The sequence below is a fragment of the Microcaecilia unicolor genome, chromosome 3 (assembly GCF_901765095.1).
Source record: "Microcaecilia unicolor chromosome 3, aMicUni1.1, whole genome shotgun sequence".
In the NCBI taxonomy this organism is placed as follows: Eukaryota; Metazoa; Chordata; class Amphibia; order Gymnophiona; family Siphonopidae; genus Microcaecilia; species Microcaecilia unicolor.
In genome coordinates, this window is record NC_044033.1 from 491818926 (window position 1) to 491833901 (window position 14976).

General features: G+C 49.2%; 1 protein-coding gene across 1 annotated transcript in view; it reads right to left on the reverse strand.

Annotated features, from left to right (window-relative positions):
- The window catches only part of LOC115467264, a 145507-nt gene that overhangs the window by 88711 nt on the left and 41820 nt on the right, over nt 1–14976 (reverse strand). Inside the window, 1 exon segment of the mRNA XM_030199080.1 lies at nt 14191–14351. Within this exon segment, the coding sequence (XP_030054940.1) occupies nt 14191–14351 (161 nt within the window).

Here is a 14976-nt window from a genome sequence, read left to right on the forward strand (position 1 = left end):
ACCGTGACCCACCCACACACACCCCCTCCCGAGCCCCCCAAAGCAAAATTCTTCCTGGTAATCTAGTGACCCCCCCCCCTTACCTTCCTCCCTTAGCCCCCATACATTAAAACAATGGAGGCAGGAGGGCAGGAGCAACACCTCCTCCCTCCTGCTTCTGGGCCTGCATTCTCAAAATGGCGGTACTCAGCCCTGCACTGGACGGGACTCCTTATATGGTGCTTAGCCCCACTCAGTATATCCCAGGATGCACCAGGCAGAGGCTGGGTGCAAGGAGAGAGGAGGTGTTGTTTCTGCCCTCATGCCTTCAATGTTTTCAGGTATGGGGAGAGTGGGGAAGAGGTCACTAGACCACCAAGGAGAATCTTGCTGGGGGAGGTTGTGGGGGTGCAGGGTCCACCAGACCACCACAGATTTATTGCTTGGGGATGTGGAGGGAGGGCTGTTGCTGGAGCCAGGGCAGGGAGGGAGTGTGTGGGGATCATAGTCCACCAATTCACAGGGAAGTTTGTAGGTCTGGGGGGTCAGGTTGGGTCAGGCCAGGGGGGGGGATGCAAGCAAGCTACTTCTCATAACAACAGCTCCAAACCTGCCTTAAATTTTGCATGGTAAAGTTAGGTGCTCAGGTCTGCATTGCTCGGAATGCTCATTTTAATACTAATGAGCTCCTTGCAATGCATTTGCCTAGGGTTTTCGGTAGCTGCTATTGGCACACATTAGAGCCATGGAAAATCCCTTAGTGCGTTACTCGCTAAATAACGTTTGCTTTAGACTGGCTACAGCTGGTCTAAAGCAAATGTTTAAAGCTCAATCAGCTTTGTGCATTGGGCCCTTTATCTGACTAATTAAACTTTGAAAAATGGGAATTTAGGTGAACAGTAAAATGTTGGAGAGGCTGTGCTAAAGAAAGCACTTTGAGCATAAGTGGTGGGACTGCAGGTTTATTCAAAAATTCTGGGGAGCGTTGTGGGCGCAGATGAAACTCTCATAGGGATCGCATGTGCAAAACATGTGAGTGGAAGTGTGGAGTTCCCTGAACCAGTCACATAGCCAGACCTTCAATTTGGGGGATCCTGAGCCCAAAGTGAGGGTCAAAGGTTTTGCCCCTCCCCACTCTGCCCCTATCCTGCTCTTCGTGCCAGCCCCTCCCCCCAAGCGACCTCCAAATATCTGAGCTGATGGCCTAGCAGTCAGCGGCACATTCATGGACCCGCCACCATGTTGGTCCCCCCCCCCCTCCGCCACGCATGGTGTGTATAAAAGTAGGCATACTCTTTTCATGCACCAACATTTTTTGCATATATTATTGCACAATGTTATAAAAGCCTCTTTCTGTGTGTATAACAGGCTTTAGACATGCAGAAAAAGCTCTAAAATATTTCCTCCTCCCCCATAATCTAGTTGCCATTATGTCAAAAAGGAGAAATTAGGTCTTACCTGCTAATTTGCTTTCTATAAATCTCTCCAGACCATTCCCTAAGAGCGGATAATATGCACTCCTACCAGCAGAGGGAGACTGAGAATTATTGAACAGCATTCCTGTATAAGGGACTGTGCAAACCTGAACTGCTCAGTAGTTCAAATAACCAAGCAACACCTAAAAAACCTTCAGTCACAAGGAACTGAACACTTAAAACACCACCAGAAATTGAGCTTCTAGAAGGAACTCTCCAGAAGAAAAAGAGAACCAAAAAGAATAACTGGAACAAACTTTACTAAAAAACACAGATGCAGTTTCAATCCCAGCCGGAAGAAATCTCAGCGATCCCACTGTGCCTGGGTGGGATCGGGAATGATCAAAGAAAGCAAATTAGCAGGTAAGACCTAATTTCTCCTTCCTTATCTTGTCCAGACTATTCCCTACGAGTGGGTAGTACCAAAGCAGTACTCACCAAGGGTTGGAAAGCCCATGGAGCCAAAGGAAGCATCCCATCATGCCTGCACATCCAACCTGTAATGCTTGATGAAGGAATGCAGTGAGAACCAAGTCGCCGCCTTACAAATGTCCTGTGGCGGAATGAGAGAGTGTTCTGCCCAGGAAGAAGCCTGTGCATGCGTAGGATGTGCCTGAAGAACCGCGGGCACCAGTTTCCCCACAGCAGGTACGCGGAAGAAATTAACTCCTTGATCCAACGCGCGATGGAAGCCTTTTCGAGGTCCCACGAACAAGACCCAGAGGTGGTCGGACTTCCAAAAGTCCGCTGTCCAATGCAAATAGCACTGCAATGACCGAACATCCAACTTATACAACTGAGGGGCCTCATCACCCAGGAAGGAAGGCAAGGAAATAGACTGGTTGACATGAAACGGAGAAATCACCTTAGGAAGAAAGGAAGGAACCGTCCATAACAACACCTTCTCCTTGGTAAGGACCAGAAATGGCTCACGACAGGACAGAGCCTGCAACTCGAAAATACACCGTGCCGAAGTGGTAACCACCAAAAAACCCACCTTAAGCGTAAGATCCTTAAGCATAGCCTGCCCTAAGGGCTCAAACAGAACTAGAACCAAAGCCGACAGCACCAAATTCAAGTCCCAGGGAGGAACCACAGGGCACACGGGAGGCCACAATTTATTATTTATTGTACTTGTATCCCACATTTTCCCACCTATTTTCAGGCTCAATGTGGCTTACAAAGACCTGTTATGGCATCGCCATTCCAGGGTAAAAGGTACAGTTGGTGTTGCAAAGAGATCAAGGATGCCAGAGAAGAACTAAGCAGACAGTTATAGAAAGGGGTCATTCAAAGTAAGGGTGGAGTGGTGAAGTGTTATAGTTAAGCTATGTATTCTCGTGGTAGGCTTTGTTGAAGAGATAGGTTTTCAGAGATTTGCGAAAGTTAGTGATTTCGTTAATTGTTTTCAGATTTGTTGGTAGTGCATTCCACAGCTGCGTGCTCATGTAGGAAAAGCTGGTAGCATGTGTTAGTTTGTATTTTAATCCTTTGCAGCTAGGGAAGTGTAGATTAAGAAATGTGCGGACAGATCTTTTAGCATTTCTAGGAGGTAGGTCAATGAGGTCTAGCATGTAAGTCGGGGCGTCTCCGTAGATGATTTTATGAACAATCGTGCAGATCTTAAATGTGGTCCGTTCTTTAAGTGGGAGCCAGTGTAGTTTCTCTCTTAAGGGTTTTGCACTTTCATATTTTGTTTTTCCAAATATGAGTCTGGCTGCGGTATTCTGGGCTGTTTGAAGCTTCTTGATGTTCTGTTCTTTACAGCCAGCGTAGAGTGCGTTGCAATAGTCCAAGTGGCTTAGTACCATTGACTGTACTAGGTTTCGAAAGATGGATCTTGAGAAGAAAGGTTTTACACTTTTAAGTGTCCACATGGAGTGGAACATCTTCTTAGTTGTATTCTTCACGTGGTTATCGAGTGTGAGATTACGATCAATGGTGACTCCAAGAATTTTCAGTGTATTTGAGACGGGAAGGGAAACGTTTGGTATGGTTATGGTAGTGAATTTATTTATATTATGTTGTGAAGTGAGTATAAGACATTGTGTTTTTTCTGCGTTGAGTTTTAACTGAAATGCATCCGCCCAGGAGTGCATTATGTGGAAGCTTTGGTTGATCTCATTGGAGATTTCCTTTGGATCATGTTTAAACAGGATGTATATCGTGACATCATCTGCATATATGTATGGGTTGAGGTTTTGGTTGGCTAGTAGCTTTACCCCCTAGAAAAAATAATAGACATCTGGATGAAGGGCTAGCGATTTCCCCTGAAGTGGACACCGAAAACAGGCGAGCGCCACCAACAGGGAGGATAACGACAATCCTTTCTCCAGACCTCCCTGTAAAAATTCTAGTAGATGACCAACGAAGGCCCTCAATGGCTGCACCTCCCGCTCTTCGCACCAAGCCTCAAAAACACGCCAAACCCGAACATAAGCCAAGGAAGTGGACTGCTTCTTGGAACTCAGAAAGCGAAAGATACATACCTGTAGCAGGTATTTTCCGAGGACAGCAGGCTGATTGTTCTCACTGATGGGTTGACGTCCTACGGCAGCCCCAGGTCCGGAATTCTTCCTAGTAACAAAGTTTGCTAGAGCCCTCGTGCGCACCGTGCATGCATGGCCATCTTCCTGCCTGTCACGCGAATGTGCCCCTCAGTCAACTTACAAAGCAAGACAAGGGAAGAGACAACTCCAAAGGGGAGGCGGGCGGGTTGGTGAGAACAATCAGCCTGTTGTACTCGGAGAATAACTGCTACAGGTATGTATCTTTTGCTTTCTCAGAGGACAAGCAGGCTGCTTGTTCTCACTGATGGGGTATCCCTAGCCCCCAGGCTCACTCAAAACAACAAACAGGGTCAATTGGGCCTCGCAACGGCGAGGACATAACATAGATTGACCTGAAAAATAACAACTAACTGAGAGTGCAGCCTGGAACAGAACAAAGAATGGGCCTAGGGGGGTGGAGTTGGATTCTAGACCCCAAACAGATTCTGCAGCACTGACTGCCCAAACCGACTGTCGCGTCGGGTATCTTGCTGAAGGCAGTAATGAGATGTGAATGTGTGGACAGATGACCACGTTGCAGCCTTGCAAATCTCCTCTATAGTGGCTGACTTCAAATGGGCCACTGACGCTGCCATGGCTCGAACACTATGAGCCGTGACATGACCCTCAAGAGTCAGCCCAGCTTGGGCGTAAGTGAAGGATATGCAATCTGCTAGCCAATTTGAAATAGTGCGTTTCCCAACAGCCACTCCCCTTCTGTTGGGATCAAAAGAAACAAACATTTGGGCGGACTGTCTGAATGGGCTTGTCCGCTCCAGATAGAAGGCCAATGTTCTTTTGCAGTCTAATGTGTGCAACTGACGTTCAGCAGGGCGGGTATGAGGATGGGGAAAGAATGTTGGCAAGACAATTGACTAGTTCAGATGGAACTCCACCACCTTGGGCAAGAACTTAGGATGAGTGCGGAGGACTACTCTGTTATGATGAAATTTAGTATATGGAGCATGGGCTACCAAGGCTTGGAGCTCACTGACTCTACGAGCTGAAGTAACAGCCACCAAGAAAATGACCTTCCAGGTCAAGTACTTCAGATGGCAGGAATTCAGAGGCTCAAAAGGAGGTTTCATCAGCTGGGTGAGAACGACATTGAGATCCCATGACACTAGTGGAGGTTTGAAGGGGGGCTTTGACAAAAGCAAACCTCTCATGAAGCGAACAACTAAAGGCTGTCCAGAGATAGGCTTACCTTCTACACGGTAATGATAAGCACTAATTGCACTAAGATGAACTCTTACGGAGTTGGTCTTAAGACCAGGCTCAGACAAGTGCAGAAGGTATTCAAGCAGGGTCTGTGTAGGACAAGAGCAAGGGTCTAAGGCCTTGCTGTCACACCAGATGGCAAACCTCCTCCAGATGGCAAACTGTTTTTAGTGGAATCTTTCCTGGAAGCAAGCAAGACTTAGGACACACCCTCTGACAGACCCAAGGAGGCAAAGTCTACGCTCTCAACATCCAGGCCGTGAGAGCCAGGGACTGGAGGTTGGGATGCAGAAGCGCCCCCTCGTTCTGAGTAATGAGGGTTGGAAAACACTCCAATCTCCACGGTTCTTTGGAGGACAACTCCAGAAGAAGCGGGAACCAAATCTGACGCGGCCAGAAAGGAGCGATCAGAATCATGGTTCCATGATCCTGCTTGAGTTTCAGCAAAGTCTTCCCCACCAAAGGTATGGCAGGATATGCATACAGGAGGCTCTTGCCCCAATGTAGGAGAAAGGCATCAGACGCTAGCCTGCTGTGGGCCTGAAGTCTGGAACAGAATTGAGGGACCTTGTGATTGGTCTGAGTGGCAGAAAGATCCACCGAGGGGGTGCCCCACACTTGGAAGATCTTGCGTACCACGCTGAGCGACCACTTGTGAGGTTGCATGATCCTGCTCAATCTGTCGGCCAGACTGTTGTTTACGCCCGCCAGATAGGTGGCTTGGAGAAACATGCCGTACTGGTGATCCCAAAGCCACATCTGAACGGCTTCCTGACACAGGGGGCGAGATCCGGTGCCCCCCCTGCTTGTTGGTGTAGTACATGGCAACCTGATTGTCTATCTGAATTTGAATGATTTGATTGGACAGCCGATCTCTGAAAGCCTTTTGCGTGTTCCAGACCGCTCTTAACTCCAGGAGGTTGATCTGAAGACCAGTTTCCTGGAGGGACCAAACTCCTTGAGTGTGGAGCCCATCGACATGAGCTCCCCACCCCAGAAGAGACGCATCCGTCGTCAGCACCTTTTGTGGCTGAGGAATTTGAAAGGGACGTCCCACGGTCAAATTGGATCGAATTGTCAACCAACAGAGGGAATTGAGAAACTCTGTGGACAGCTGGAAAACATCCTCTAGATCCCCCGCAGCCTGATACTACTGGGAAGCTAGGGTCCATTGAGCTGATCTCATGTGAAGACGGGCCATGGGAGTCACATGAACTGTGGAGGCCATATGGCCCAGCAATCTCAACATCTGCCGAGCTGTGATCTGCTGAGACGCTCTGACCCAAGAAATGAGGGATAGAAGATTGTCTGCCCTCACTTCAGGGAGGTAGGCCTAAGCCGTCTTTGAGTTCAGCAGAGCTCCTATGAATTCTAGTTGCTGAACTGGAAGAAGATGGGACTTTGGGTAATTTATAACAAACCCGAGTAGCTCCAGGAGTTGAATAGTCATCTGCATGGACTGCCGAGCTCCTGCCTCGGAAGTGCTCTTCACCAGCCAATCGTCGAGATAAGGGAAGACATGCACTCCCAGCTTGCGTAGAGACGCTGCCACTACTGCCAGGCATTTGGTGAACACCTGGGGCGCAGAGGCGAGACCAAAGGCAAGTACAAAATACTGAAAGTGCTGTGTTCCCAGACGGAATAGAAGATACCGCCTGTGAGCTGGCAGTATCGGAATATGTGTATAAGCATCCTTCAAGTCCAGAGAGCATAGCCAATCGTTTTCCTGAATCATGGGAAGAAGGGTGCCCAGGGAAAGCATCCTGAACATTTCTCGAATCAGATATTTGTTCAGGGCCCTTAGGTCTAGGATGGGACGCATTCCCCCTGTTTTCTTTTGCACAAGGAAGTACCTGGAATAGAATCCCAGCCCTTCTTGCCCCGGTGGAACGGGCTTGACCGCATTGGCGCTGAGAAGGGTGGAGAGTTCCTCTGCAAGTACCTGCCTGTGCTGGAAGCTGAAGGACTGAGCTCCCGGTGGACAATTTGGAGGTTTGGACATCAAATTGAGGGAGTATCCTAGTCGGACTATTTGGAGAACCCACTGATCGGAGGTTACAAGAGGCCACCGCTGTTGAAAAATTTTCAACCTCCTTCCGACCGGTAGATCGTCCAGCACAGACACTTTTAAGTCGGCTATGCTCGCCTGGAGCCAGTCAAAAGCCCATCCCTTGCTTTTGCTGGGGAGCTGCAGGGGCCTGTTGAGGCGCACGCTGTTGATGTGAATGAGCACGCTGGGGCTTAGCCTGAGCAGGCTGGCGGGAAGGAGGATTATACCTGCGCTTATTGTAAGCTTAGGGAGCATTCCTCCAACCCCCATAAAAACGCCTACTTGAAGAGGTAGGTGCTGAAGGCGTCCCGTGGGAGAGTTTGTCAAATGCGGTGTCCCGCTGATGGAGCTGTTCTACCACCTGCTCGACCTTCTCGCCAAAAATATTATCCCCCCGGCAAGGAGCGTCTGCAGTGTGCTGCTGGACTCGATTCTCCAGGTCAGAGGCACGCAGCCATGAGAGTCTGCGCATCACTATACCTTGAGCAGCGGCCCTAGACGCAACATCAAAAGTGTCATAAGCACCCCTGGACAGGAATTTACAACACGCCTTCAGCTGCCTGCCCACCTCCTGAAAAGGCTTGGCCTGCTCCGAAGGGAGCTGATCGACCAAGTCCGCCAGTTGCTTCACATTATTCCGCATATGGATGCTCATGTAGAGCTGGTAGGACTGGATCTTGGCCACGAGCATAGAGGAATGATAGGCCTTCCTCCCAAAAGAGTCCAGAGTTCTAGACTCCCGCCCCGGGGGTGCCGAGGTGTAATCCCTACAACTCTTGGCTCTCTTGAAAGCGGGATCCACAACCCCAGAGTCATGAGGCAACTGGGTCTTCATCAACTCCGGGTCCCCTTGAATCCAGTACTGGGACTCAACTTTTTTAGGGATGGTGGGAATAGTTAGTGGTTTCATCCAATTCACCATCAATGTCTGCTTAAGGACATTATGTAGGGGAACCGTGGATGACTCCTTAGGTGGTGAAGGATAGTCCAGGACCTCGAACATCTGGGCTCATCCTCAGTGACCACTGGGAAGGGAATGGCCGTAGACATTTCCCGGACAAAAGATGAGAAAGACAAACTCTTGGGGGGAGAAAGCTTTCTCTCTGGTGAAGGAGTAGGATCAGAAGGAAGACAAGACTCCTCCTCCGAGAAGTATCTTGGGTCCTCCTCTGCCTCCCATGAGGACTCTCCCTCGGTATGAGACACGATCTCTCTGACTGCAGTCTGAAGCCGGGCCCGTCTCCACGCTGAGGAGCGATGTTCTCGATGACGGTGTCGAGAAGTAGACTCCCGTGCCGACAGCGATGAAGCTCCCTCCACTGACGTCGACGGGGAAATCACTTGGGTGGCAGCGGACGCTGGCACCGCAAGCGCCACCGACACCAAAGGCTGCACCACGGATGGGGAGCCAGCCGCCGCATCTATCGACGGTACAGTAGGCGCAAGCACCCCCGGTACTGGAACAGACGATTGCAGCAGCCTTTCCAGGATCCCTGGAAGAATGGCTTCAAGGCGCTCGTGAAGACTGGCTGTAGAGAAAGGCTGGGGAGTCGGTGCAGGAGTCGAAGCCCGAATCTGCTGAGGAGGCGGAGGTGGTACCGGGCTGTCTGAAGAAGTGCGCATCAACACCTCCTGAATGGAGGGTGAGCTGTCCTCCCGGCGTCGACGCTTCATGGGTGCCGAATCCTTCAGCATCCCGGAGCTCTTGGTACTGTGATGGGAGGGTGCCCGATGCCTGTGCTTCTTCGCCTTCGCTCAAAGCATGGTCTTGGTACCCCCCGGTACCGACGAGGAAGACGTGGAATCCAAACGTCTCCTCGGGGTCGGGTCCGAAGAGGGTCGGTCCTGATGGGTCTGCACTGCAGGAGCCCTCGAGGCAGGTGGAGACCCACTCGATGGCCCACTGCTGCCAGCGTGAAATGGTCTCTGGACAGCCATTACCTGCACTCCGGACGTAGATGCACTCTCCAGTGCCAACATCGACACCGCCACCGCCGTGCTCGGTACAGCTGCCAACATCAACGCCGAGGAACCGGGCGGAGCGTGGAACAGGCGCTCCCACTGAGCTAATCTCGACGCTTGAGTCTACTTTTTAATACCGCGGCACAAAGTACAAGCGTTGGGACGATGACTCACCCCAAGACACTGAATATACGAAGTGTGTGGATCAGTGACCGAGATTGCCCAGCTGCACCGAGTGCACTTCTTGAAGCCGCTGGCGATCTTCGATGACATTGATGGAAAAATCACAGCGGCGAAATCAAAAGACGCGATGTCGCCAAAAAAGGGGAAAAACAAAACCCAGTATGGGCGGCTAACAGGGCCTCACACAAAACAAAAACAAAAAAACTTCCGACAAACTAGAAAAGGACGGGAAGTTGTCTAACTCTTTTTTTTTGTTTTAAAGAATAAGCGAGCGTACTCGCGAAAAACGAAGCACAAGAGAAAAACGGCGAAAAATCACAAGGGGCTCTCTCCATGACCGTTCACGCGATGAGCAGGAAGATGGCCACGCATGCGCGGTGCATGCACTCGTGCGCACGAGGGCTCTAGCAAACTTTGTTGCTAGGAAGAATTCCGGACCTGGGGCTGCCGTCAGACGTCAACCCATCAGTGAGAACAAGCACCACCACCACAACCAAGTAGCCCTTTTTCAATAGTTGTGCCTGCTCAACAGCTAAGCTGTAAGCGAGAATCGAGCCACGTTGGGCATCTAGATGGGTCCCTGAACCAACAGACCCTCCTCCGAGGGAAGAGGAAGCGAAGTGTCCACTTGCAATCGCACGAGATCTGCATACCACGGTTGATGCAGCCAATCGGGAGCCACAAGAATCAAGCAACCGACATGACCCTGGATACGCTGAAGAACCCGACCAATGAGTCCAGGGCTGTACCAATGCATTGAGACCCTCTGACAAAGGCTTCCTTCTGTGGCTGAAAAACTGCGGAGCCTCGGCATTCTCTGCCGTGGCCATCAGATCCATTACTGGGGTGCCCCATTGATCGACAATGAGCTGAAAGACGAATGGGGCTAACACCCACTCCCCTGGATCCAGATGATGCTGACTTAGATAATCCACCTGTAGGTTGGATGCTCCCACAACATGTGCTGCTGAGAGAAGGTGGGCGTTCTGTTCCGCCCAGGCCATGATCAACGCCAGCTCCTGTGCTGAGAGAGCGTTTGGGCCCCCCGATGATTGACATAAGCGACTGCTGTCACATTGTCCGGAGAGAACTCAGACATCACGAAATAGGAGCATCGGCTGAAAATGCAACAGAGCAAGATGAATTGCCCTGGTTTTCAGCGAGACTCCTCCGCCAACCAGGAGCCCTGAGCAACTTGTCTCTGACAATGGGCTCCCCACCCAGTCAGGCTGCCATCTGTTGTTACTAACACCCAGTCCGGAGTGTTGAGGGGCATGCCCCGGCTCAGATGATGACAATCCAGTCACCACTGAAGGCTGAGCCGCACTGGACGACGGAGAGAAACTCTGCATGAGAGAGAGTCCACCTGAGGGGACGGGCGAGCCAGGAGGGCCGCCTGAAGAAGCCTCATATGTGCCCGTGCCCACGGCACCACCTTGATGGATGCCGCCATAGACCCCAGCACCTGCAAAATATCCCACGCTGACGGAGCCTGGATCGCCAGCAACCGACACACCTGGGACTGGATTTTCAGGATGCGCACTGCCAGAAGGTGCACCAAGCCCTCGCGTGTAGTGAAACGCAGTCCCAGGAATTCCAAGGACTGAAAGGGAACCGGTGAGCTCTTGGATGCAATCCATCCCAACTGCTGGAGAAGGAGAACCACTCGACCTGAGACTCTCTGGCTTTCCTCTGCTGACTTTGCCCTGATTAACCAATCATCCAGGTAGGGATGCACCAAGATCCCCTCCTGATGCAATTGAGCCGCTACCACCACCATCACCTTGGCAAAGGTCCGTGGTGCTGTAAACTGAAAGTGAGCTCCCAGGACTTCAAAGCGAAGAAGCTTCAGATGGTCCAGAAGAATAGGAATGTGAAGGTACGCCTCTGTAAGAGCCAAGGACATGAGAAACACCCACAGCTGAACTGCCATGATAACTGACTTGATTCTCCACACGGAAGGGCAACACCCGCAAAACCCAATTCACTCTTTTTAGGTCCAGAATCGGACGCCAGGAGCCCTCCTTCTTGGGCACAACAAAGTAAATGGAATATCTGCCAGAACCTCTCTCGCCTGGAGGAACAGGCACCACGGCCTGCAGAGCCAGAAGACGATCCAGGGTCTGACGCATGGCCCTGGCCTTGAGCGGTGACTTGCAAGGAGAAACGAGAAAGGCATCTGGAAGTGGATGGCGAAACTCCAGGGCATACCCATACTTGATTATATCTAAGACCCACTGTCACCTTTTCTCCAACTAAAGTGTTCCCTGTACAACATGGGGCATCTGCTACTCTCTCAAAAATATCTTCCTTCAATGCTGAAGCTCTGAGCCATGAGAGCTAGCTGTTAGATATTGTTATCGCGGAGCCTCTAACAGCCATATCATAGCTGTCATTTGCAGCATGAATCATCTGCTTAGAAAAATCTTCGAAATGTGCTAAAATCAACTGGAAAGAAAGTTTGTTAGCTTCTGATAATCCTTCCACTAACTGATTCAAGTTATCCATAATAGTATATAAATATTGTACGTAATGATAATTATGCACTGCAATGTGAGCAGCGAGCATGGAATTTTGGTACATTCTTTTACCCATTAAGTCTATAGATTTAAGGTCCTTGTTTGGAGAATAAGGCATACGGTCTTTAGATGTTTTGTTCTTCATCATTGCAGATTTGACTATCAAAAAAATATGAGACAATTGTTGCTTGCCATGTCCTAAAACTTCCTACACTCAATATTTATTATCTAAATTTTGTTTAGTTGATCTAACTGAATTAGGAGTTGACCAAATGGATATGTACAGGTCTTGAAGTATTTCATCTATAGGGAGCCGCAATACTCTCCTTATGAAGGTCATATAATGGACATATAATAACTCTTCCTCTCTACGATTCCCTAATGTGTCTATACACACGAACCTTATTCTACCACAACATTACTACTGTATTTGTTCATACCGGAATTGGCGAATGCCTTTACCGTACTAAGTAAGCCACATTGAGCCTGCAAATAGGTGGGAAAATGTGGGATACAAATGTAACAAACCAATTCGTAAATGCGAATCGGGAACTAGTCATTCTGCCTCCACCAGTTCCTTTAAATCCTCATAATGAGGAAAGGTTTGTGGAGGTCTACAAACCCCCTTAAGTAGTGGATCCCCTTTCCAGGACACCTGAGGGGGATCTTCTGACAATTTAAGTGTCTGAAGTACCTCCACCAACAGGAAGGGCAGCTCTTGCCTTCTAAAAATGAGTACTACCGAAGGATCCTCACCTAAGGGAGCCTTTGAGGGTTCATCCAGGGATCCTGTGTCCCAAAATTCTCCCCCCTCCGCGTCTATCAGAGGGTCTGAACCAAGGGAGAGAGCCTCCCCCAGATTCTCCATGCCAGCCAGATGCGGCCTCTTGGACCCGGTTGCCTCAACTGCAGACCTCAAGGGCCCATACCATGGAGGAGGGGCCGGAAAACCCGCTGCAACATCAGGAGAAATTCCTCTCTTCAAGCAATAAGCCTGATGGAGTAGCAGCACAAATTCTGGCGAAAACGGAGCTGCTGAAGCCCCTGAGGAGTCCTACTGTGACATCACCAGCAGCTCCTCAGAGAAAGAAGGGACCGGCGGCGGAGGAAGCAACATGGCGGACGTTCCCACCAAAACTGCATCTGCATCTGTCGCGCAATGGGAAGGAGTGCTCTACACCTCCGACCCTTTAGCCGTCGGCCCAGGAACCGTAGCTGTCCCTACCGCAGCTGGAATACCCATATCCGGCTCCTCCCCAGAACCGGGCCTCACCTCCTCGCAAACCCTGCACAAGCCAGTGCTATGGGAGACCACGAGGTGCACTGAACAGGCTGCACACTGGCATGTCTTCTCAGACAGCGCTGCCATTGGAGGAGGAAGGGCGGGTAGAAAAGCCGCCATCGCGGGGACCAGGAATAGCGTCCCACTGCCAAACTCCCTGCAATCCTCCTAGATTGCCTTGGTTCTGGCTTCCTTTTTTGTTTTTCCTTTTCTTTTTCAAGATTGCAGCTGGCACCAAAAACCTATGCCGAGACACCAAAGCGCCCACTGTCCCCCAGGCGTTTCCTACGTTTTATATATCTATATCTATATATATATTTTTTAAGAGAACAGTGCTCTGTTCCCCACCAGGGGCCTTGCCTGAAGGAACTTCTCCTAGAGAAGGTGGGGCGAAGGCCCAGACGCACTGCTAAGGGCAGAGGGGAGTAGGGGGGGGAGGGACCCAGAGCCCGGAGTGTACACTCCCCAAAAGAGGTACAGGGGCCAAGAGCCCAAGACCAATGAAGCTGTTTCTTTCCCAAGGAGGTTTCTTTTTGTTCGTTTTTTGTTTTACTAAGCCACTAAGCAAGATCCATAAAAGGAAACCTAACTAAAACCAAGGGGTCAAAACCAGCGCACTCACCAAAAACATGGAGCAGGGTTGCACAGCACCTACCTCTGCTGGGAGACTGAGAAATACTGAGCAGGTCAGGGTTGCACAGTCCCTTATACAGGAACGTTGTTCAATAATTCTCAGTCTCCCTCTGCTGGCAGGAGTACATATTACCAACTCGTAGGTAATGGTCTGGAGAAGACGATAAGACAATTCCTAAGACTACTGCAACATAGTTTTCTAAAAACTGGAAATTTTAAAGAGCCAGCACATATGTTTGGCTGGGCCCCTTGCTAAACAGTGAGATCTTTTGATTTTTAAGATCTATTGTATAAATGTCAATACATGAAAAACATGGAAACAGAGTTAGGTACATACTGTAGGAGCTCGAAGTTGCTGGCAGGCCAAAAACTTCAACCTCACATAATGTAAGATATCGAACACGCCTAGGGATGGTTACTGTCACATACTGTCCTACCATTCCTTTGCAGTCAAATGAATGTGTTTCTCCAAGCTCCAAAGAGGAGATCGCTCCGCATCTAATGAAAACAAAATTTAACTTTTCTGTAGGAAAATGATTACTAATCATGCTTTACCTGTCCTTTTCCTTCCTAGCTTTTCATTTGTTTTATCCTAATTTTACCTGTTTCTGATGATTATCTGTTGTGTTTCAAGTTTATATAACTGTAAAGCATATCCTCATGACTCTATAAGCATGCTTTTAAAATTACTAATACCACCTATAGTTTGTATCAAAAATATCTCAGTGTGGTATTTAGACCTGTAATCTGTTAATTAAGGGCTCTTGGAAAATTAGGATTAATGCCGTTCACTTTTGATAGAACACATCATTGCCTGAAAACAAAAGTGTTGTTTGTGCACTTGATGTGAAACAGAGAAAATGAAAAGTGACATTTTAATGTGCTTATTATAAATCACCAATAATATATCAAACATTTAATTTTTTATTTGAAATATGGCCTTTCAGAAGTTAAATTCAAAGATCAGATTCACTCGTTCATTCAGTTGTCAAACAAAACATAACGTGAATCACAAAACACATTGATAAACCACTTCTAATATTTGTATAAAGATGAGAGGAAAAGCGTCATACTACCAGTGCTCCACCCAGTATAATAACCGGAATTATATAAAAAATTGGAG